The sequence below is a fragment of the Borostomias antarcticus genome, assembly GCF_949987555.1.
Source record: "Borostomias antarcticus genome assembly, chromosome: 24".
Lineage (NCBI taxonomy): Eukaryota > Metazoa > Chordata > Actinopteri > Stomiiformes > Stomiidae > Borostomias > Borostomias antarcticus.
The window spans coordinates 10,955,517-10,978,233 of record NC_140257.1 but is presented as its reverse complement, the minus strand read 5'-3'; the positions used below and the strand labels follow the sequence as shown (position 1 = coordinate 10,978,233).

Genomic DNA, 22,717 nt, shown 5'->3' with positions numbered 1-22,717 from the left:
AGACATGTAGCCTAAGCCTACAGTAGCCTAGCCTACATTAGTCTGTGTCTGGATGCACGTATTTTTTCACGCAGTTAATTTAAAGTGGGCTCCACATTTTGAAAAAAAAACATACATACAGTTAAATATAAGTCCATCTGAACGTAAATTGTGGTCGATAATCACACTTTTTGTAGGCTACACAATGATCCCATTTACAGATCATGTATTGCTTTCACATGCCTACTTTAATGGTGTCGTGCTGATAGCTTGTAAATAAATAAATAAAAAAGTCATGCCATAGGTTGCTGCAATAGGTTGCAGTGAACGACAAAATGTAATTCTCCTCCGGTCCACGGAGACACCCTTGCTCGAACACGGAAGTTTCATTGGAAGCTGTTCTGACGTGGCCAAAAAACAATCGCCATCTTGAGGAAGGAAACGCCTTGACGAGGAAAGGATTGATTGTCAACTAACAACTGTAAGGAAAACAATATTATTTATACATTACACTCTTTTTTAGTTATGGAACTAGTCATGCACAGTGCGCTGAATGTATCTGTCTGAAATGTCGAATAATGTGTGAGTGTGCGGACCGACTGAAAGGGCCAGACTCGGAAGGAAACTTGTAGTATGTAATGCTTGCTAACTTTGCTAGCATTAGCTCCTATGTAGCTAGCAAGCTAGACACCGGTACAATCCTGGTGCAGCACTGTGGCACGCAGCCGAGGTCTTCAACTAACTGGCTCACGTGTGACACTACACACACACACACACACACACACACACTTGTTCGACATCCTCGTGCGCATCATCCCTCGCGCTGTCACCTTAACGTTAGCCAGGTGACGTTGTGACGTTATCTATGCTAACGTGGCTCGCTAGCTCTCAGTGGTCCAGTTAGCCAACTTCATGACCACCAGGACTGCGTGAAAAGGCCTGTTTAACTAGACAGCCAACGTCGTTTGCTACTCAGGTTACAATTTCTACTTAGTCTGGAAGTATTCTCTCACTCATCGATCTGGCACACTTTGTGACTACCAGGACTTGGTGCATGAACGGCGTTAGCTAGCTAGCTAAACAAGCCTGTTTAAACAAGCCTGTTTAGCTAGCGAGCTAACGCTTGCTACTCAGCTTACAACTTCTAGTTAGTCTGCAAGTATTGTGTAATGCTATTTTCGCTAGCTATTAATAGTTGTGTACCTCTGATTAAAAACATCGTCGAGGAAGTGAGCTGTCATCAGGACTTTGCACACCAGGTAGCCATAGCTAGCGTACGTTGGCAAACTAAACGTTAGCTTATAAATTACACATCGTAAGTTTGATTCTGACCACATTCTCGGTTCTGTTGTTTGTCCCACAGGTTTCTCTCTACCAAAGTTGACTCCATCACCTGCCACCATGGGGAATATATTTGCAGGTCTGTTTAAAATGTTTGGGAAGAAGGAGATGAGAATTCTTATGGTGGGCCTTGATGCTGCAGGGAAAACAACAATTCTGTACAAGCTTAAACTCGGAGAAATTGTCACTACCATCCCAACCATAGGTAAGCGCTTTGACCTAGTTAGTGTGTTTTATTGTTTTATGTTGTATTATCCATTATTGGATGTTAGCTCAGATTCTATTTATGATGATGAGATTTATGAGACAGTGTGAGACCTTGCTTACATGATTATTTGTGTCATATTGTGAAATATGTTTGTATGTCTGGCCTCCTAGGTTTTAATGTGGAAACAGTGGAGTACAAGAGCATAAGTTTCACCGTGTGGGATGTTGGTGGTCAAGACAAAATTCGACCGTTGTGGCGTCACTACTTTCAGAACACACAGGGTAAGTTTTTGTGGCCTGAGTGCTTAGAGTGAACAAGACTGTGCAAGCCAACTAGGCATAGTTTACTCAAAATATTCCTCTCTTTGTGTTCTTGCCTTTTCAGGGCTCATCTTTGTTGTGGACAGCAATGACAGAGAACGAGTGAACGAAGCCAGAGAAGAGCTGATGAGAATGTTGGCAGAGGATGAGCTGAGGGAGGCAGTGTTATTAGTCTTCGCTAACAAACAGGTACCTTATTCCTTCTAAGTTGTAGGTTCTGCCTGTGCTATTGGTTCTATGTACATTTGCTGTGTTGGCTGGAGTTGGCCACCTGACTCATGATTTGTAAATGTCTACTGCTTCCAGGACCTACCGAACGCAATGGATGCCGCTGAGATCACAGACAAGCTGGGACTGCACTCCCTCCGGAACAGACACTGGTACATCCAGGCCACCTGCGCTACTAGTGGGGATGGCCTCTATGAAGGACTGGATTGGTTGTCCAATCAGCTAAAAAACCAGAAATGATCCTCTGTTCTAAACTACCATACTGGCCCCTCACTACCCGTGCTCTGTACCCTTCCCATGTTGCAAATTGAGCTACATTGTCACAAAAAAAACAAAAAAAAGTACTGGAAGCTGCCCTCATTTCATCTCGAGTTACAACACACAATACAGGCCAGGGGGGATTATCCGATCTTGGAAAGCTGTCAGGTTTCTTATTTAATGTAAATAGTCTTGTTTTTGGTTTTGAGGCAGCTTATTGCACACTTATATAAAAACAAAAAAACACCATGCTTCTCTTCTTGTCCCATGGGCAGACATACATGTGTAGTCAATGGAAAAGGGAGACAAAAATATATAATGATTCAACCAGCTGGCATGGGACTGAGGTACCCTGGTCTCATAACTATTTACATTAGCCTGTAAGATGGACATTTGTACTGTAAGGGGGAGCGATTCATCGCAGGCTAACTATTCTGAATCATATGAATACAGATGCACTACTTGCAACTATTTTGGTAACCTTGAATTGCAACAGTATCCTTCTCCAACAAACTATTAAGCAAACACTGGCATTACCAAGTTGTACTGTTTGTACTTGAGAATATTATGAGACAAAGCGTCAAACAAAAGTCAGCCTCAAAGTCAGTTGATCTGCTTCAAAGAAAACTCTTATCAACACTTACCAGCCTTGTGGTATGTCAGATGTTAGTTTGAACTGAGGCTACCATAAACAGTATATTCCTCTATATAGCTCATCCACATGCTTTATGATTGACAGATACTGTCTGTTTGCTCAGCACTTGACTTGTGTTTGTATGACTGATGACAGTGTCTCAGGTTAATCATGGTCTGCCTTCGCAATGAGCCTGAATTTGCAAAAATGCATGATGTGGTCTGTTGGGCTTGTGGGACATGCAATTGATTGTCTAATGGGACTAGCTAATTGATTGTTTACATTTTAAGCCTGCACAAACATTCTGTTACCCCACTGTCAGCTTGTGCCCAGGGGCTGGGGGGTACGGACGAGGGACTACAAGCAGTTGCACACTGATGTCCTCAGAATAGCCTCCATCAAGACATTCTGTCATGCCTTTTTTTGAGAATGGTAAAATATATTTATCTCTTTTGGAGCCAAGCATTTTGATGGCAATACAAAATCTGTATGATGAGCTACATGTTTTAACTTTTGTTTTTCTTTCTTTGTAACACGTTGTCCTTGGCTAATTTTTTGGGGGATACCTCTGTCCTCTTGTCAAAGAGAGGTGCTGTTCCTTACCTTTGAGCTTCTTATTTAAAGGTCTGGGTGTTATTGTCTTAGACTATAAAGCAAGGTGGTGCATTAAAACCATCTTTGATAACTGATTGCCTGAACCTTTGTTTAAAAACCTGTTTGTTAATCTCAGCAAACTTTGTCAAAATGTTTTTTTAATGTAAAATTACTTCATCTTTCATTTTGTGAGAAAAGCACTGTAATAAAAGTGATTGGAAAAAATGTTTGCATATGTCTTATTCCTTGGATTCTTTTGATACTCTTGCTATTCAGCATAAAATGTCTTTCCTGGCATGGAACTGGATTTGAAAAGGATTTCTCTTCCCAACCCATCCCTCAATATCCAAATAGACAGGGCCTGCCTGTTTAAATCAAGTATTTTGGCATCACACAATGACCCTACATCCAAAGCTAATAATGACCCTGTGAACTGGCCTAACAACCTCCCCATGTCAGAATTCTCTTGTCATAACAAGCTATTCTAGAGAGGGGTGTCCTAAGGTGACGGCAACCACATGAATTAGGTGTTTGATAAGTGACAAACGGCTAGCTGGACCTGCAAGTTGGGACTGCACAGGCGCCAGTGTTGATGGGTGGGTGCAATTGAGGAGCAATCTAGGACAAGGTTCTTTCAGGTTGATTAGGCTGCTATGGTTAACGCAGCCAAGCCTACCAAACAGGGTAGGAGGGTATGGTGGTCCTGGAAGAGGAGGGGGGGGGGGGGGGCGGGCGTGGGTCTTGGGTCCCTTACAGGGTGGCTTTGTCTGGCCTTCTCTCCTGCTGGTCCATCAGCTTGGTGTGTGTGTGGCGGTCCTAACGGTACTCCGCTATATAAAGAACCAGCCTGGTTTTTTGCACTCTTCTTTGTGAAAGCCTTGCTCTTTTTAGAGCACCCCCAGGTGCCAGCCAGCAGAATGCCCCCTTTCACACCAATTCAAGGCAAATGCAAACACTACACTCCATTATGACCAGTGGAGTGCATTCCAACGGTATCTCACCAGCCAGGGAGCTGAACCTAGAACAGAGGGGGACAAAGGGAGCGCTGGCTTGATGGAGGAAATAAAAGGAGCAGGGCTGCTGAGTGGTGCGAGAGGCACAGTGGGATAGAAGGTGTTGGAACAGAAAAGCATCGGGGGAACATCTGAAAGGATTTTCAACAGGAGAAATCAACGCACATATCATCACATTAGACCAAATGTGATATTAAGGACCACAGGTGGTTGAGCAAGTGGAATGTCTGGACCCTGAATTGGTTGGGCAGGTGTCATCTCGGGACCCTATAGTTTCCATTAGGGTCATGTGGGATGTTGAAAGTAGCAGCATACAAGGCAACAAATTATTATTTTTATTTATTTTATATCAAGAAACAAGTATACCGTATACGTCAATTCTCCTCATTAATGTGGAATCAGTATTGTTCTTTCACAAAAATTGGAAATTGGAGCTGTATTTAGGACAGTCACTATCCAGCGATTCAAAAATCCATCCATCACATTTGGAAAAACAAGTTCAAAACCATCCATATTTACTCATCACCTGTACTGCACATGACATGGGAGAAGATGACATAATTAATAAAAAAAATAATAAAACAACACAGTGGTCAGTAGATTTAAAATGCCAACCAGTTCAACCAAAACACTGATTCAGTTGAAACGGCACCAAATCAAATGTGACTGTTTGAAGAGAGCAGAGTGACCTGTTTCCAGGAGGGGCACATGAGGTCTGCAGACCAGTCAGGCTGTGGTGTGGAGCGTTCCCTCCGCGTGTCTCTGATTGGGGGGGGTGGGGGGACATTAGTCGTCCGAGTCTGTGTCATGGCGCCGCCTGTGGCTTTGTGTGGCAGCAGCAGGGGCCGCCTTGTGGCTGGCACGGTTACGGGGGACAGGGGACCCCCTGTCGGAGGAGTCTGTGTCATGCCGCTGCTGGCGTCGTTGGGGTGTGGGGGGGTGGCGCTCGGCCTTTGCCCCCCCCCTTGAATGGCTGTCATTGGGTCTGGCTCCACTCTGACTACGGCATGATGGATTATGATGATGGTGGTCCTTTCTGCGCCTGAGGAGTGAAAACACACACACACGCACACACACACTGATTGGAAAGGTGGGGGTTGAGTAATGTAATGTGAGAGCTGGGGGGGATGAGGCAGGGATACAATTTGAGTCTAAACTTGTCATCTCTAGCTGTCTTGCTAAGACGTGTACTTGTTCACAAAACAAGAGGCTTCAATAGCGAGAAATTGCTGTGTTCACTCAGTAGGGTTCAATACATTTTAAACCAGGTTTTTTTTACTTTCATGTTGCTAAATATCTTGATTTTCTATTTCCACAATATTAGGCAGGCTGACAGACATGTTGTATACACATGTCCAATGCATGCAGACTGAAACAGCAGAACTTTCGAATTAGTGACTAGGATGGTCAACGGTTTGTGTAGCTTGCCATAAAACAGTGCTCTGGCACCCTCTAGTGGCCACACACAGGCTATGTTGATTCAAAGTATCACATGGTAGCTGGACATGAGGCAACACATCTAGAAACATTGTGCTCACCTTTTACTGTCATAGTCTGATTCTGAAGATGAAGAGTCTCTTCTATGTCTTTTCTTCTTCTTTTCTTTCTTCTTTTTATCTTTTTTGTTCTTCTTTTCCTTCTTCTTGATTTTACTATCATGTCTATGGAAGGAATGGTAGGCTATTAAAGATTTTAAAAGAAATTCCTCATGTATATGGTAAAATGTCAGTGTCACTACCTCACCTCTGGTCCATGTCCTGTTTCTCAGTATCCTCAGGTGCCTTTTTGGTGGAGCTTTCCTGATGTCCTTCGGATTTATGGTGCTGTGGGAAGATTGCTCATTATTAATCTACCACCATGTCTGAAATGTCTTGAGTGTTCAACCACACTCAGAACTGTAAATCGAACTCATAGACACTCACTGCACCGCAACAACAGAATTGTGAGAATAGGTCTTCAGTATCCAGTGGGAATGAAAAGGGTCTTACAGTGAAGACAGATAAGCCAATCTTGGCAGCCTCCTTCTCCTGTTGGGACATCATCATTTTCCGTGACCCTGCGCTGGAGACAGGAACACTAGTGGTGAACACACTTCTGTCTCTAGATCCTGCTCACCAGTTTACATTCAAGAGGATCCTGCAATGAGTCCGATATGCTAGTCCAGAAATAGAGCAGGTCGAAATACCCTTCAGAGCAGGGTGAATGAAATCTGCATTGCAAGAATTAAAGCCCCCAGGACAGGTCAGGAGGGGAAAGGTTGCTGAATTGAGTTTGCTGTTCTACTGTACTTTAAAGGTACCCAATGTAGTTTTTGACCACTAGTATGCGCTCTAGAGCAAATTTGAGAAGGTGGTCTCCGAAAATCACGTGTCATTTTGTCAATACGCGGAGCACATAATAGTGACGTTTCACACATCTTTGTCGTTTTCAAAACATTAGCTAAATATCATTTTGCGAAGAAATTACAAGGTAAGAAAGACATTCAAGTGATTCAACATGTTTATTAGACTACAAGGAACCATATAATCGAGGAATTTTGAAAATAAACAAAGAACGGATTGTTTTGATTCATGTTTCGTTGGGTACCTTTAATACTCAAGAGGCTGTCTAGAAACACAGAACCTCTCTTTTCAAGTGATAAGCATTCCCACCTGGAGCTTCCCAGACCGGACACACGGTCCACATCTCTCTCCTCCCCATCAATGTCTTCCCTCCGACACACATCTGCCAAGTCCTGAAAGGCAAACAAAAAGGGGACGTTCAACATGAAAACCGTCGAAACATTTGGGCTAATGAGTGTGTGGGAAAATAAGAGTGAGGCGGAGAGGAAACCTCTTTGGTCAAGCCGGTCGGTTGTCTCTTTATGTTCTTGTGGCCTCTGAAAAGAAAGGAAGGAAATCAAATCAGGAGAATCCAGGACTCGCTTCATCGTTTCTGCATTGCTCCTGATATTGCTTCTGTTGAACGTCGCACTCACAGAGCAGCCATCAAAGCCTCCTGCTCGGCCGCCTTCACGGCAGCAAGCTCCTCCTCTCTGGATAAAGGTGCGCCACCTTTCTTGTCCTTGGCATACCAGGTTAGGTCCTTGCCTTTCTGCCATCGCCCAACCGGTGCCATGAGAGAGTTCCCTGGGGGGACACACACATAACTAAGGATGGGTGTCGGAAAACGGTCCTTTTTGGTACCGGACGCCATTGGGTCAGTACCGAAATATTGACAAATGGTGCTGCTATCGGTATTTAATGCGTTTGTTTCATAAATCCATGGAGCCACATTCGTTTCATAAATCAGCCAACAGCTGGCATCCGTCCCCTAATCATGACCAAGCTGCTGGTGACAGGTGATGATGTTTCCTTGTTATTGTTTGTCTCTCAAGGAAGTAGGCATAGTGGCGGACAGGGCAAAACGGTACTTCACCAAATCTACCGATGGTGCTATGCAGTTTATGTAAAAAGTTAGTTGTGTCCAGAGGGAGTAACACCAGCAACCTCAGGAAACACTTACAAGTTTCACATTCGGTAAATGGGAAGCAGTGCGGCGTGTATGACAGGCCCCCACCTCACGCCACCGGAACCCCCGCCCCCCTGTCACTTAACATTGGCTAGGTTTTAATTCATGCGTCATTTAAGTCATATCTTATCTTTAAAAGAATCCCATTGCTGAAAACCCATTAAAAAATAACAACATTGTTTCAAAATCCATCCATCGTCATCCGCTTATCCTGGGTCGGGTCGCAGAGGCAGCAGTTCCAGCAGGGGGCCCCAGACATCCCTTTCCCTAGCAGCATCAACCAGCTCTGCCTGGGGAATCTTTAGCCGCTCACAGGCCACTGCGGAGATGTAGTCCCACCACCTAGTCCTGTGTCTACCCCACGGCCTCCTCCCAGCTGGACACGCCTGGGAGACCTCCCTAGGTGCCTACCTCGCCCAGGAGGCATCCTCACTAGATGTCCGAACCACCTCAACTGCCTCCTTTTGACGCAAAGGAGACTCCGAGTCTCTCATGGATGACTGAACTTCTCACCCAATCTCTCAGGGAGACACCAGCCACCCTCCGGAGAAAACTCATCTCAGCCGCTTGTATCCTTGATCTCGTTCTTTCGGTCATGACCCATCCTTCATGACCATAGGTGAGAGACTAGGAACGAAGATAGACCGGTAGATCGAGAGCTTTGCCTTTTGGCTCAGCTCTCTTTTCATCACAACAGTGCGGTAAAGCAACTGCAGAACCGCTCCTGCTGCTCCGATTCTCCGGTCAGACTCCCGCTCCATAGTCCCCTCACTCGTGAACAAGACCCCCAGATACTTGAACTCCTTCACTTGGGGTACCGGTTTCCTTCTGAGAACCATGGCCTCAGATTTGGAGGTGCTGATTTTCATCCCAGCCGCTTCGCACTCGGCTGTGAACCGATCCAGAGAGTGCTGGTGTTCACAGGCCGATGATAACAAAATCAATTATTATTAATCATTAATCAAGCTAGCAATTACTTCACACTGGAAGTGGAACGTTAACTTTGTTGTATATTTGCCTTGCACAATCTTAACGGGTAACTATTAGTAATACTACTGCTGGGTATTGATACTGATTTCCAAAAATGAATGAATTAATGAATCATTTGATGAATTAATGAACTATTCATTCCTTCATTCATTCCTTGTAAATGAAGGCCAACTGAGACAGAAACATCGACCGAAGCAGTGCATGAGTCCCAAAGTGGTAGAGTAGTATCGATAAGTAATATCGGTATCGATACCAGAATCGATAGAATCCTAACTATACCCATCCCTACACATATCAAAGAAAATGTTTCATCAGTAAATTGTGTCATGAACATACAATGGTAAAGTTTGGCAAAGGAAAATAACTTTGTATGTTGTAATGATACACATAAATGCAGTCCTGCTAGCCATACTAAACGTCGCACCGTTGAATGCACCCCAGGAGAGTGCATGACTAGCAAACTTGATATTTGTAATAAGGGCAGAGTAACTATCTAATCTGTAAATGTAGCTACTCATTTACACTAGCTACCATACAACAATTTGAACAAGCCGTGTGCAACGTAGACTTGGCATGCTCATGCTCACTGGCGGCAGCAGTGTGCTACCCTCTCTTCATTGATCTATGGTATGAAGTCTTTCTTGCTAAAGCTCTCGCTAGCTACCAGGTTCCCAATTTCGACACAACACTGAGCTAGTGGTGTGTAACGTTAGTGGTCGGGTTAACCGTTTACAGGGTAAGGGCGTGAGCAAGGACCTTTAAGACAACATTTCAAGTTGCCGTCAAGAAATGTAATGAGGAATCATACCGTTACGAATGCAAAAGGTAAGCAAACGTGGCGTGCGTGTGCAGGTAGAAGCTCCCCAGCTTGTTGTAGCGAGCTAGGTGCCTACCGTCTACTCAGTGTCGTTGCTAGCACTAAAGTGAGCTAGCTAGTCGCGCCACTTACCAAGGTAGTTTTCCCTGTGTTTATCGCCTTTCACATCGTCCCAGTTGAATTGGTCTTGACCTCCCCGAACACCTCCAGATCTCGAGGACCCAAACATTTCTGCAACGTTGGCTCAACCACTCTTTAGGTTGTTTACACGGTCACACGTGGGCGCTAGTACCAGAGGCCTTGTTCGTGTTCATCCAGGGAGGATGTCCAACAGCACAACGACGGTGTACCGTTAGCTACCTAGCTTGCTAGCTCAAGTATGATTCGTTCATCTATCAGCTTACTAAGCTAGCTGCTAGCTTGCTGAACAAGGCCGTCTTTGTAGTTATAAATCTTGAAGCAAAACATAACAAAAGAGTGGAAACTTAAATCATCGACTCGTCACGGCACTCGATTGCTTAACCTGCTCGCTAACTAAGGAGCTAACTTGGCTAACGGTTAGCTAATGCATCCATGCTAGAAACCCACTTTGACGAGGTTAGCGTGCGCGCAAGCTTGCGGTCTTCCAGCGTCCAACCACTAACAGTGCTAACATAGTTAGCTAAAGTAATTGGAGCAGCGATAATGTTGGAAATTGGGGGATTACTTCTGAATCACATGCACTTCTTGCGTTGTATTTATCTTGACGCTTGTTTGTTTATTTAATGTCTGTTTATGAGTTATATTTCTGGTATTTCTTATGTTTTTGGTATTTCTGACTTGCGCACGGTCTTTTGGGCGCGCGATGATGACGTAGTCACACAAATGGCTCTCACGCTGAAAGTAGCAGTTGGACTGAGGAGGAAGAAGACGCTTCGGTGACAGTGTTTACATATTGGACCACATTTATTGCAGATGTATATGAAATATTTTTCCAGGCTCTTCTCGGGTAGGATGCTAATCGACTCGTTGATAGTTACTCTTTGGAATTTGTGCTATCAGTAGCCTGCTTTCGTCTGTAATTCATCATCACCAGATAGTCAGGGTGGAGGGTAACGTTATAGTTCAGGGATGCCTGGGCACTCTATTTTATGGACTGCACTTATATGTATGAAAAATGTTGCATACTACTGCTTGATGACTTGTATGTTATTCAGTTATATTGTTTTTATATATAGAATATTTGCTACTGTAACTGATTTCATTCACGACACTAATCTTCAGTCCAGACAGTTTATGGTGGTGCCTATGGCAAGCCGTTTTAACATTTATTAAGTAGACTCGATATTCGTTGAGGATATCTGTAACATAATTTTGCCTAGTCAAAACTCTAAATCAGGATATCTTTAATTATGTTTTGACTAGGCAAAACTCAAATTTTAGATATCTGCAACGTAATTTCGCCTAGTAGATTCAAACTACTTTTGCCATTCATGTGTATGGGGTACGTCATTACAGATATCTACAATTCAGTTGCGGATATCCACAATGTGAATTGCGGATATCTATAATTTAATTATGTCTAGGTGTAATTCCAGTTTCAGATAACTACAATTTAATTCTGACTAGTCATAATTCCAGTTCAAGATATATTTAATTCCCTTTAATTCAAGATATCTACAATGTCATTTTTAAGATATCTTAAATTAAGTTTAAGATATCTTGAATGAAGTTGTAGATATCTTGAATTGGAATTATGACTAGTCAGAAATAAATTGTAGATATCTGAAACTGGAATTACAACTAGTTATAATTCAGTTATAGATATCTGCAATTCACATTGTGGATATCCGCAACTGAATTGTAGATATCTGTAATGGCGTACCCCATACACGTGAATGGTAAAAGTAGTTTGAATCTACCAGGCGAAATGACGTTGCAGATATCTAAAATGTGATTATGACTAGTCAAAAAAAGGTTGTTGATATCTCTAACTGTCGTTTTGACTAGTCAGAATGACGTTATAGATATCTTGAATAAAAATTCTGACTAGTTAAAATGTGATTATGACTAGTCAAAAAAAGGTTGTTGATATCTGTAATGTTAATTCCGGATAGTCAAGTCTAGTTAATAAATGTTAAAACGGCTTGCCATAGGTGCCTGGCAAGTTAACTCGCTCTCTGACTAACGCCTACCTAAAGTGGGTGTCAAAGTGCATCGCTCATTTATGGTTGGCTGTTGTCTTATCAAGTGAATATTTTGTTAAAACCGGCAAGGTACAGCTATAATATAATCTAGTGATTTTATTGGGTTCTCTAAGGCGTAGCCTACATGTTACACTACCATTAGCTGATGTAATCTGTATTAATCTTGCCATCGTTCATCAACTAATAGCTGTTAGGTACTGTAAGTAGACTAGAAAGGACACTTGGTATTGGAAAGGACATTTATAAAAAGAAAAAGTTAACACTCCAGCATGTCTGCAGGTCCATATTTGTACTGTGAAATTACCATGTTTTGACAGCAACAGCACAGATATGGAAGACCGGTCATTCCAGGTTGAATCAGATATGAAAGACCGGTCATTCCAGGTTGAATCTGACATCAATACGTTATGGCTTCCACATGCACACAAGGAAGAACTTATCTAACAATTTCCTTATTGTACCTTACAGCTGACTGCAATAATCAGTAAGTTCAGACCTAACAGATTACACATGATGAAAAGTCACATGGAAAGATCGATCACATGCTGATGGTAGCACCAGGATGAACCCAATGCCCTGAACAGCAGATAGGGAAACTCTGATTTCAATTAACTTCATGCTCACATGTCCCTCATTTGCACAACACTGTCGTCTTTCACAGAGAAATGTAGACTTGTAGTGAAGTGGCATGAATGTGTTGTTTGAGTGTTGAAACTATGTGTTCTATCACATAGGAACTAGCCTAGGTACAGATTGCTCTGTAAGAGAAGGAAGTTTACTTCTTGGCCTAGGCTATCAGCTGACTGGATGATAGGAATGATAAGTTTTGGCTAGTTATTCATCACAAAGGCATTTCAACCAGATATGGGCAGTCTATTTCAGAGACAAAATGTGTGTTATTTTGATAATGGCACATCTGCATCTCCGGGTCAAATCTGAGTCTCTGTTTCTGATGCTGGGTTTAGACCATTCAAGAGGCAGGAGAGAGAATGCCTGTCACTTGCAGCTGTGAGAGCAGTCTCGCTGAATCCGTTTGGCAGGGAGGGGGGAGAGGGCTAAAGCCATGTGTTTTCAGCTATTTTTGTAAACTGAGAAAAGAAATGTCAGCTGTAGCCTAAATAAATTAGCATATTAGAAGGGTAATATGCTTACATTGCCACCACAGACACCTGAAAAACAAAGGCCTAGTCTTGCATAGCTTGTAGTTTTAAAGATTGATTGCGGAGGTGGCACCTCTTAGGGCTACGTATGGCACATCATCCACAAGGAGTGTACCTTTTTTTTTTTACTCCTTTTTTTTATTTATTTTTTACCATACTTAGAATCTTCATACAAATTTGAAGAAGCTGCTTTATTCTTTTGCGTAGCTAACTTTGAAGAATTATAATTAAGCATTATTGAAAAAGAAAACTTATTTGGAAGACATAATCCACTAAATAACTAATTTGGAAATCCAATTGTTGATATAAGGCTATACAGGCCTAGATGCAGTTTTGAATCTGAACGCTAAACTTGTTTTAGAATAGGCTACACATATCCTCATTGCTACTAGCCTATACAGCATGAAACCTAACCTATTGAAGCTCGGCTTAGTAGATATTATTAACCACATTATAGGTAAGTAGTTGTGCCTATGCTAATTGATCACAGGCAGGGTACATTGTTTTGGCTTTTTATCCAATGACCATTGGAAAGAGTGGTATTTCAGGCATCTTATGAAGCTGTGTAGGCTACACCCCCAAACACAGCCACACCCTCCCATTCTCATTCATGAGATATTCCTGTTCTCCCACATCCTGTTCAGTGCTCAGCTTCACACACACACACACACACACACACACGTCACCACTGTGGAAAGGTAAGGACAGAACAGGAGGCTCTCTTCAGAATGAAGACATATATAATACTTAATTTTTGGTCATAATGGAAGTAGGGTCTTTCTGTAGTATTGGCAGAAGTTCAAGGCACTTTATATTCCATGTCTACACGTCTTTGGAATCAGAGCACATCACCAGGAAGCAGGGTTAGCCCTATAGTAGGTCGAGTATTTTAACAATACTACCGGCATGCTAAGATTGTAACTCTAGCTTCACTGTTATGTAAGCTTTGGCTACTACTTTCCTACTACTCTTGTGTAATTGACCATATTTACAAAGTCCACTGAATTGGCTTCAAAGCTGTTTTGAGATGGCCCATACTAGCCATTGTTTTGAAATAGACTTTTTTCTGTTTTCTAAAGCTGGATTTCTATTGTTTTGTTTTAACTTGCATGCTACATCCGATGGCAAGAGGGGTTCTGGTAGTTTTGTTTGTTTATTTTAATAAACTTGTTTGTTATTTGACATTAACAAATGAAATATATTCATCAAGTGATATGTGGTTTGAAGTCAGTTTTTCCTACTGTACACTTAATCAGGAGCTTCATCATAATAAGCTATGCAATCGAAGGCTCTCCAATTAGGGCTAGAAGGCCTCTTCCATGACTGCACCTTAGCAACAGGACCTGATTACCTTGCTTGTGTGTTGATTGGTTTCACTAGTGTCGTCGAAACATGTTTTCATTGCACTGATTGTCGGATTGTCAGCTCATTCTTCTGGCTTGTATGGTCTCTTGGGATGTCGTTAGCTGGCTTGTGTAGTTTTCCATTTGCCTGCTGTACCACTGTAGGCTCGGTAATTGAAGCCCGTACATGATTGTTGTGAGCTTGGATGAGGATCTCTCATTACATGAGAGATCCACGCCTTGCGTGGGGCGGGGTCCCAGGCTGGATGGTCCCCCCCTGCTCCTTCTGACTCACACCCGTTCTGTTTATCCTGGTGTGCGGCAGCTATGGCAGGACCCGGACCCAGGCCCGTGGTGCTGAGTGGACCCTCGGGGGCAGGGAAGAGCACCCTTCTCAAGAAGCTCATGAACGAGTACGAAGGCATCTTTGGCTTCAGCGTCTCGCGTAAGTCCGGCCTTGTAAACTGCTTATTGCACAGTTGTCTAGAAAAACGTCCTGCGTTCTACAGCTAAGTCTTGGCTGACTTACAGTAGGCCTAGACCTAACGTGTGTTCTCATCCATCAGATACAACCAGAAACCCTCGACCTGGTGAAGAGAATGGCAAAGGTAGGCTCCTGGCAGATTTTTTCTTCTTCTATTAATTCACTTTTGTTTACAAGCAAGGCTGAAGCGATTTCTTACCCTCAATCGTTTTTTAACCGTCCCACCTCATCAGGTTTTTAATAATTTTGCTCACTGTCCTTTCAGATTACCATTACGTCACGAGGGAGGTCATGCAGGCAGCGATCGCCAACAGCAAGTTCATCGAGAACGCCGAGTTTTCGGGGAACATGTACGGGACGAGCAAAGCCGCCGTCCAGCATGTCCAGTCCAAGAACCTCATCTGCATCCTGGACATCGACATGCAAGGTGTGAGGAACATCAAGAAGACGGACCTCAACCCCATCTACGTCTCCATCCAGCCTCCCTCCATGAGCGTCCTGGTGAGCTAGCGGCACGTCTGCCGGCGATGCGAAGCATTTGTTCAGTGCACTTTCTTTGTCCACAGGTGTGGGGGGTGGAGGTGTGGTGTTGCGCTAAGGTGTGGTGCCACACAAGTGACTTTACTAATGTGATGTACCTCATAGTGACTAGGGATGGGTATCGTTAGGATGTTATCGATACCGGTATCGATACCGATATTGCTTATTGATACCGATACTTATCTATACTCTTATCGATACTACTCTACCACTTTGGGACTCATGCACTGCTTGGGTCGATGTTTCTGTCTCAGTTGGCCTTCATTGACATAGTGGACTGACTGTAATATAGTGATCCTGTGTGATATTTGTCAAAGCCGTTGCTGGTTATGGCTACTTTTTACACATCGGCAAGCTCAGCTGTGATGTTTCTCTTTTTACCTGCATGTTAAGCAGGTTTGAGGGTGTCTGATAATGTGCCTCTGGAAGGGGGAACTGGGGTTAAGGGCTGTGGTCATCTCCCTACAGTAGGGGTGCCCAGTACGTCCATCGCGATCAACCAGTAGGTTGCAGAAGCTATGCTGGTAGATCTCGAGCCATTCAAATGAAAAGGCATAAAAAAGGTGACTTGATGACACATACTGAAGTTGCGTGTGCGGAGGCAAGCAGTCACGTCACCTCTCTTGTTGTCCAAATAAGCAACTTTTTCCTCCTGCTATTTTGTAGATTACCTGCAGTTTAGCTGAGTGTTTTAATGATTTAATCATGTGTGGTGTGGGCTGATTTCATCTTTTTTTTTTGTATGTCTAGCTGATAGTATCCTTGCAAAATCAATCAGAAACTCAAAAAAAGTCAGGATTATGCAACCCTGGCTGATCCATTCAGTGCAGGTCATCAGTGTATTTGTGCTGTGTGACTGAGTCATTTAAGTAGGTTAAAGACAAGTAAGCTGACTTTTACCTGTAAAGATTGTGCAAGGCAAATATAAAACAAAGTAGTAGTAGGCCATAGTAATGATAATGAGTGTAATCTGCATCTTTAGCCTGGCTCATCTGCTTCTATCAGCGTTAGCATCAGCCACTTCGCTAATTCAGTCAAACACAGTGCACTGCTTCACATTTACCAAATGTGAAACTTGTGTAAGTGTTTCGTGAGGTTGCTGGTGCTACCCCCCTTTGGACACAACTAACTTTTTACATAAACTGCATTTAGCACCGTCTGTAGATTTGATCAAGTACCATTTTGCCCTGTCTGCCACTATGCCTACTTCCTTGAGAGACAAACAATAACAAGGAAACATCATCACCTGTCACCAGCAGCTTGGTCATGATTAGGGGACGGATGCCAGCTGTCGGCTGATTTATGAAATTAATGCGGCTCCATGGATTTATGAAATGAATATGTTAAATACTGATAGCAGCACCGTTTGTCCATGAGCTTATCAATATTTCGGTACTGACCCAATGACGTACCGAAAAATACCAGTTCCCGATACCCATCTCTAATAGTGACTTTTGACTTTCATAGATATTTCCTTTCAATTGATATATCTCTCTGATTTGTTCTGTCAGGAAAAACGTTTAAGGGACAGAAAAACCGAGTCAGAGGAAAGCCTCCAGAAGCGTTTAAAAGCAGCTCATGTGGACATGGAGCTGAGTAAGTCTGATCCTGAAAGATGTCGGATTGAGCTTCATCATGAAATCATTGTTTGGAACGTTGTCTGATTTGCTCGCCTCCATCCCTTAGGCAAGGAACCTGGTTTATTTGATGTTGTTGTCGTCAATGATAACCTTGAGAACGCCTATGAGAAGCTGAAGGATGCACTCCTTGAGGTGAGTTAGTATTGGATTGAGTGGAGCTTTATATGATTGGACCACATCAAACACGGTCTTGGTTTAAACCCCGAGTCTTGTTTCCCTCTCCAGGAAATCAAACAAGTCCAGAAAACCAACATGTCATCTTAAGAGTTGAGAAATCTGAAATCCCATGTCCACTCTGGCCACTACTTACAATACTTACAATATGGAAGACCTCCATTCCAGTCCAGAACATTCCGTCAGGTACCGATAGGCCTGTGAATCCCAGAAAACATCCCTCACCTCAGCCTCAGATGGTCAATGTTGCCTTTGCGTGCCCAAGAAGACCTGCGTTTTACACATGTGGAAGAAGTAGTTATAAGAATATGGTATAATACTGTAAATGGAGGTACTGTTAAAGACTTTATCTATTCCTTTGACTTCTGGTGAAAAGTCAAAACATGGTTTTAACTGGTTTTGTAGTATGTGACTGCGATACTCCATAAGACATTTTGACTTGTTTTTTTGCTGGAAGGGGTTATGAAGGAAGGAGTTACTGCACATAGGAAATGAAGCCTTGTTTTGAGTCATTCTGTCCATCTACCAGCCTGTCCTAATCCCTTACAGAACTGTATTCATGTTGATAAACAATGGAAGGTCCTAAGACAATTTGGTTGTATAAAGACAGTGGTGTTGGAGCACCCTTTCTCTATCAGCTACAGTCAAAAATGGTTCCATCATCAAAGCCAGACGTGCTTAGAGGAGAAAGTAAATGATTGTGGTTTCTGTAGTGTGTACGCGCATATGGCAGCTAACAACAACAACATAAACAACCACCACGTCAAGATGGTCATGGAAATCCTGGAAAAGGATCTTCCAGGACTGTTGGCCTGTTCTGAAAAATGCTAAAATATCCAAAAAGTTCTGGAATAGTCATGGAAATTTGAAAGTGACCCGAAATGATCATGGTTCTAGCAATTCATTTTGTAAGCGCATCACATTCATGTATTTTTGTCGTTCTTCCAAGCTGTAGTCCACATTCATGCTTTCAATTCCACAAACATATTTTCATTATCTTTATATGTTTACATTATTATAGTAGTTGTAATGCTACTTTAACCCATTAAAATGCAGAAATGTAGTTATTGAAATGTAAGAGGTTATGGTAAAAATGTTTAGAAATGTTATTGGTAAAAATGAGTGGGAGCCCTGACCTGAGCTACCCTGGATCTTACATTAGTTAAGGGACACAGATTTGCATTGTCTGTGGCACAACTGATCTCAGGAACTTAGCTGCTATTGGCTGCTTAGGGATTGACTCGAGCCAGCCATACAGTTGAAATGGCAGAACTCCTATATTAGGTAAGGTGTTTTTTTACAGTTCATATAAATACAAGCAGACTGACTTATATTTTGTACTTCACATGCATCCACTCTGTAACAGATGGTATCCTTGTGTTACCAAGAGGTAATCCTAAAGTAATAGCTGTATAATTATTATTGCTTAATTGTTTGATACCAGGAAATAAGGTGACTGGAAACAAAACAAGGAAAGCATTACCCAATATTGATTTAACATTTGCAATCATATTAATTTCTGAATCATAATATTAATTTCTGAATGAGTTACAGTATGTTTTATGAAACGACAACCTAACCCTTTACATTTTAAGAAATGACAACTTAACTCTTGAGCAGTCTAACCCTGAATATATGTATTTAATGACAGTTATATTTCTTGTATTTGTAAAATGCTTTTCTATCATTATTTTACATTTTATTTTATTCAATCTGTAATGATACTGTATCCAGTGGGCCTCCCTTGCTTGGGCAGTGAAGTGAGAAAACATTTGGAAGTGCAAACATATTGAGTGAAAAGTGTGAGTCCTGTATTTGTCATTAACCTGTAAAACAGCTGTATTTGAGCTCCTTCTGAAATGTAATCCATTCCTTTGCACAAATAGTTTTGACATTTAGTGTTTAAATGTTACATCTATTTGAGATGCATGTTTCTTTGGTTCAAATGTTAATAACATACCCAGCTTTTACAAATAAGCCCTTAGAAAAACATTGTACTGTATGTATTTTACAAGCGTAATAAAGTCAAAGTGCACAGTGCTCCAGTTTTTAGAATGAAACCATACAATAAATACACTCCTTTTAAATGGTCCTGGTAATGTGTAGTGTATTAGATAATGCTTTAACCAGAGAAGGAGGCTGATCATGTTCATCACTTGCAATAAATTCTGTTTATTAATATTCAACACTGAGTCCCCAAACATGTCTTTCCATCAACTAAACACGTGCAGGCAGTCAAAACCTGTGATTTTATGCTGAACTTACACAAAATGCACTGTACCATGTTATACTTAAACAAGACATTTCAAAAAACAACACAATAAAACATCACACTTCTTTCTGAAGACAACTCACCCCTTTAACTAAACTGTATGCTCATTGATGCATGACCCACAAGATATGATTACTGTATTTAATGATCTTAGATGATCTCCCAATCAGCTTTCAAAAGGCTATACATGTCATGCAGTTACTTTTTTTTTTAAACATTTACCGCACATACCTTTAAAGTTGTGTGGTTTTCTGTGTGCCGTATTGAAATTACTCTGAGCAAGGAACTTCCCCTTTATATATTCAGTGCAAGATAAATTAATTTAGTTCCATAATGGGTACCAGAAGTACAAACATCAATCACACCAAACCTCTATCATAGACCTAGATCATTCCACACCACAAGTGACATGTTATATGTAGATTATATCGTATGCAGCTTGCAGTTCATCTAGAAATGCTTCACAAAGGACAGCCCAAGCTGTGGAGATATGCAATCATAATTGGCTTCTTTGCAGTGTGATTTGATAGAATCATCACGACTGCTATTCAGAGGCATTTCTCAATGCTCTGTTGTACTTGACTGTATAGAAATCGTCTCAACATTCCTCTTCATGTAGGAGAGCACATCTCACTGCTCTTCTGGACAACATATGTTCTGTTGCTGGACTTCTTCCATATCCATTCAGTCTATTCATTTTTCCAGGAATTATTTCTGTACAAAGATATGATATATAGCATGACTCACATCTTTATCTTATCTCCCTTATTTCATCAAACCTCTTCTCACTTAAACTGTTGACAAGACTTATTCTCTAGACTGACCGCTGACAGAAGCCAAGACAATGTAAGTCAAAACATCAGTCACATGCTGAACAGATGGATGCTGGACTTGTAAATGCTAAATGTACAGTCCCATGTTGCAACACTGCAGACATTTCTATTATTTGTCTTCTGCATCAAATTTGAGTCAAAGCAACATTATCTCAAGGGTTGCGCACAATGGCTTTCAAAGTCATTAAAACAGCATATTCCACTGCTTTTATAACATCGACCAGATCATCGACTCTCAGCATTTGACAGAGGAAAAGACTGATAGAAGGGGGTCTATCACTTGGGTTGCCTCAAAAAGATGGATTGCTTCAAAATGGAATGATCTGCCATCAAGGTTATAATTATGTTGTTGTTTTTTAGAAGATGTTCCCATTTAAGACAAAGAGGGCTATTATACCAAATAAAAATTGCTCGGCTCTATCCCAACCATCTTCTCTGTAATTGGTTTTAACATGGGTTCTTCTTGCTTATTTGAAGAGTGACTGGCTTGCCCACTGACGTGTAACCGTAGGTCTGCGCCGACACCTTGGTTTTGTAGCTCTGCTGCCCCCCTTCCACTCTCTGCACCTCTGAGCAGTACGACGGCCGGACCTCCAGCTCGCCGTGGCCGAACGCACCGGCCTGGCTCACCAGAATGGGGACCTCTCTCTCCCTTCCGGCCGGGGCCGCGCTCGGCCGGGGGGACGCTGGGGAGAACAGGCTGCTGGTCAGGTGCTCCCTGAAGCGACTGAAGAAGCCGGCCCTCTGCCTGGGCGCCGCCACGGGCCGCCCCACGTTGAGGAGCACGGGCTGGCCCACGGCAGAGCCCCCGATCTCCCTCTGGAGCACGGAGATCTCGCAGGGCTTCTCGGCGGGGGGGCGCCCGGCGCCCGAGGAGCCGTAGGTCTCCCCCTCCCCCGGGACGTAGTCCTCCAAATCCTCCAGGGTGAGCACGCGACCCCCGCGGGTGAGGATCTTAGGCTCACGGCTCCCGAGCGGGTCACAGTCGTCTTCGTCGTCTGGCTCCACGATGATGGTTTCTCCATCCTCCTCCTCCTCGTCATCCCGATCGCTGAGGCCCAGGACGGAGGAGAGCTCGCGGGCCTCTCCGCCGGAGCCAGGGCTGACCTCCGTCACGGCGGCTCCCTCTTCCTCCTCCCAGGTCGGGGACGAGCTGCCGCCCTCTCCCTGCAGCTCCACCTGGGCCTGCTCCACCTGCTTGTTATTGGAGTTGTTGCTGTTGGGGTTGTCTGGGCCGGATCTCCTGGGCCTGGCAGCGTAGGTCTGCCTGGTCATGTAGGTGGGGGTCTGCGACCGATCGGAGACCGCCGGAGAGACCCCCCTCCGTCTGCTCAGCATGGGGGACTTGTTGACCTTGTACTCGATGACCTCCTCCACCTCCACCCACCTGGGCTGCGGCCTGGCCGCCGCCCCCTCGTGCTCCGTCACGTAGAGGGTGGGGATGGTGGTCTTCCTGGGGGCCGGCGGCCTCCTCTGCCGGGCAGAGGCGGCAGGCTCCGGGGTGGAGGTCTCTGAGCGGTAGGCCCCCAGCGGGGCCCGGCCTGGGGACGCGCGTCTCTTCATGCGTGAAGTGTTCTTCACCACCGTGGTTATAGTCTCCTCTCTGGAGGGGAACCAAACACAGCGGGGGGGAATGAGAATGAGGGTGCGCAGAGGGTGTTACAGCCAAACACTACACTTCACACAGCTGGATGGCATGCGGCTAGAACACTGTGGGACTAAAGGTAGAGTTAGTGTATGTACACACACACACACACACACACACACACACACACAGTAGGCTTTCTTTGCAATGGTACATGATTTAAGGGATAAGTACTGTACAAGCACAAATCAATACCATTCCATACATATCGGCGGGTGTAGCCCTTAAGCCAATGTTTTCTTTTTTTAATCCTTTCTTTTGTGTGAAGGAATTCTCTGAGCATACAGGATGTGTTACTGTACGTGTTTGGTGTTACTGTACGTGCAGTGAGCGAGAGGAGCCCATCCTTTGGTCCGGCTTAGTCCCTCACACCTTGGGTTTAAATACTGCATGACCCTGCGTGCGTGTGCCCACACGATCACACCCCCAACCCCCACCCACCTGCACCGAAACCTAGCAGTCACACTTACATGATGATGGTTTTCTTTGGTATTTTGGTCTCCTGCTCAGTGACTACGAAGATATCAGAATGGAGCGGTTTTATGGGG

General features: G+C 43.4%; 4 protein-coding genes across 6 annotated transcripts in view; 2 read left to right on the top strand and 2 right to left on the bottom strand.

Moving 5' to 3' along the window:
* Positions 1-406: 406 nt before the first annotated feature.
* On the top strand, positions 407-3,755 carry arf1 (ADP-ribosylation factor 1). Of its 3 annotated transcripts, none has more exons than XM_084458012.1 (5): positions 407-460; positions 1,343-1,525; positions 1,699-1,809; positions 1,913-2,037; positions 2,155-3,755. In XM_084458012.1, the coding sequence occupies exons 2-5, from the start codon at positions 1,381-1,383 to the stop codon at positions 2,314-2,316; spliced, it is 543 nt and encodes a 180-aa protein (XP_084314138.1). In that variant the 5' UTR covers positions 407-460; positions 1,343-1,380; the 3' UTR covers positions 2,317-3,755. The 3 variants fall into 3 exon arrangements, with proteins under 3 accessions (XP_084314138.1, XP_084314140.1, XP_084314139.1); XM_084458014.1 differs by lacking the exon at positions 407-460 and adding an exon at positions 869-955; XM_084458013.1 differs by lacking the exon at positions 407-460 and adding an exon at positions 985-1,238.
* A 1,259-nt stretch (positions 3,756-5,014) lies between these two features.
* On the bottom strand, positions 5,015-10,398 carry cUnh1orf35 (chromosome Un C1orf35 homolog). The gene is made up of 8 exons (XM_084458453.1): positions 10,025-10,398; positions 7,553-7,703; positions 7,408-7,453; positions 7,227-7,309; positions 6,564-6,636; positions 6,319-6,398; positions 6,114-6,236; positions 5,015-5,617 (listed from the first exon to the last, which is right to left on the bottom strand). Exons 1-8 carry the CDS (start codon positions 10,119-10,121, stop codon positions 5,362-5,364), a joined length of 909 nt encoding a protein of 302 aa, XP_084314579.1. The 5' UTR covers positions 10,122-10,398; the 3' UTR covers positions 5,015-5,361.
* Positions 9,762-19,506, top strand: guk1a (guanylate kinase 1a). Its single transcript, XM_084458454.1, has 7 exons — positions 9,762-9,900; positions 14,907-15,026; positions 15,148-15,189; positions 15,331-15,566; positions 17,117-17,201; positions 17,292-17,377; positions 17,471-19,506. Exons 1-7 carry the CDS (start codon positions 9,870-9,872, stop codon positions 17,507-17,509), a joined length of 639 nt encoding a protein of 212 aa, XP_084314580.1. The 5' UTR covers positions 9,762-9,869; the 3' UTR covers positions 17,510-19,506.
* A 1,465-nt stretch (positions 19,507-20,971) lies between these two features.
* The window catches only part of obscnb (obscurin, cytoskeletal calmodulin and titin-interacting RhoGEF b), a gene marked incomplete at both ends in the record, with an annotated part of 66,832 nt that continues 65,086 nt past the window's right edge, over positions 20,972-22,717 (bottom strand). The window contains 2 exons of the mRNA XM_084458238.1: positions 20,972-22,127; positions 22,640-22,682. Coding sequence (XP_084314364.1) covers positions 20,972-22,127; positions 22,640-22,682 — 1,199 coding nt within the window. The remainder of the gene's footprint in view (positions 22,128-22,639; positions 22,683-22,717) is intronic.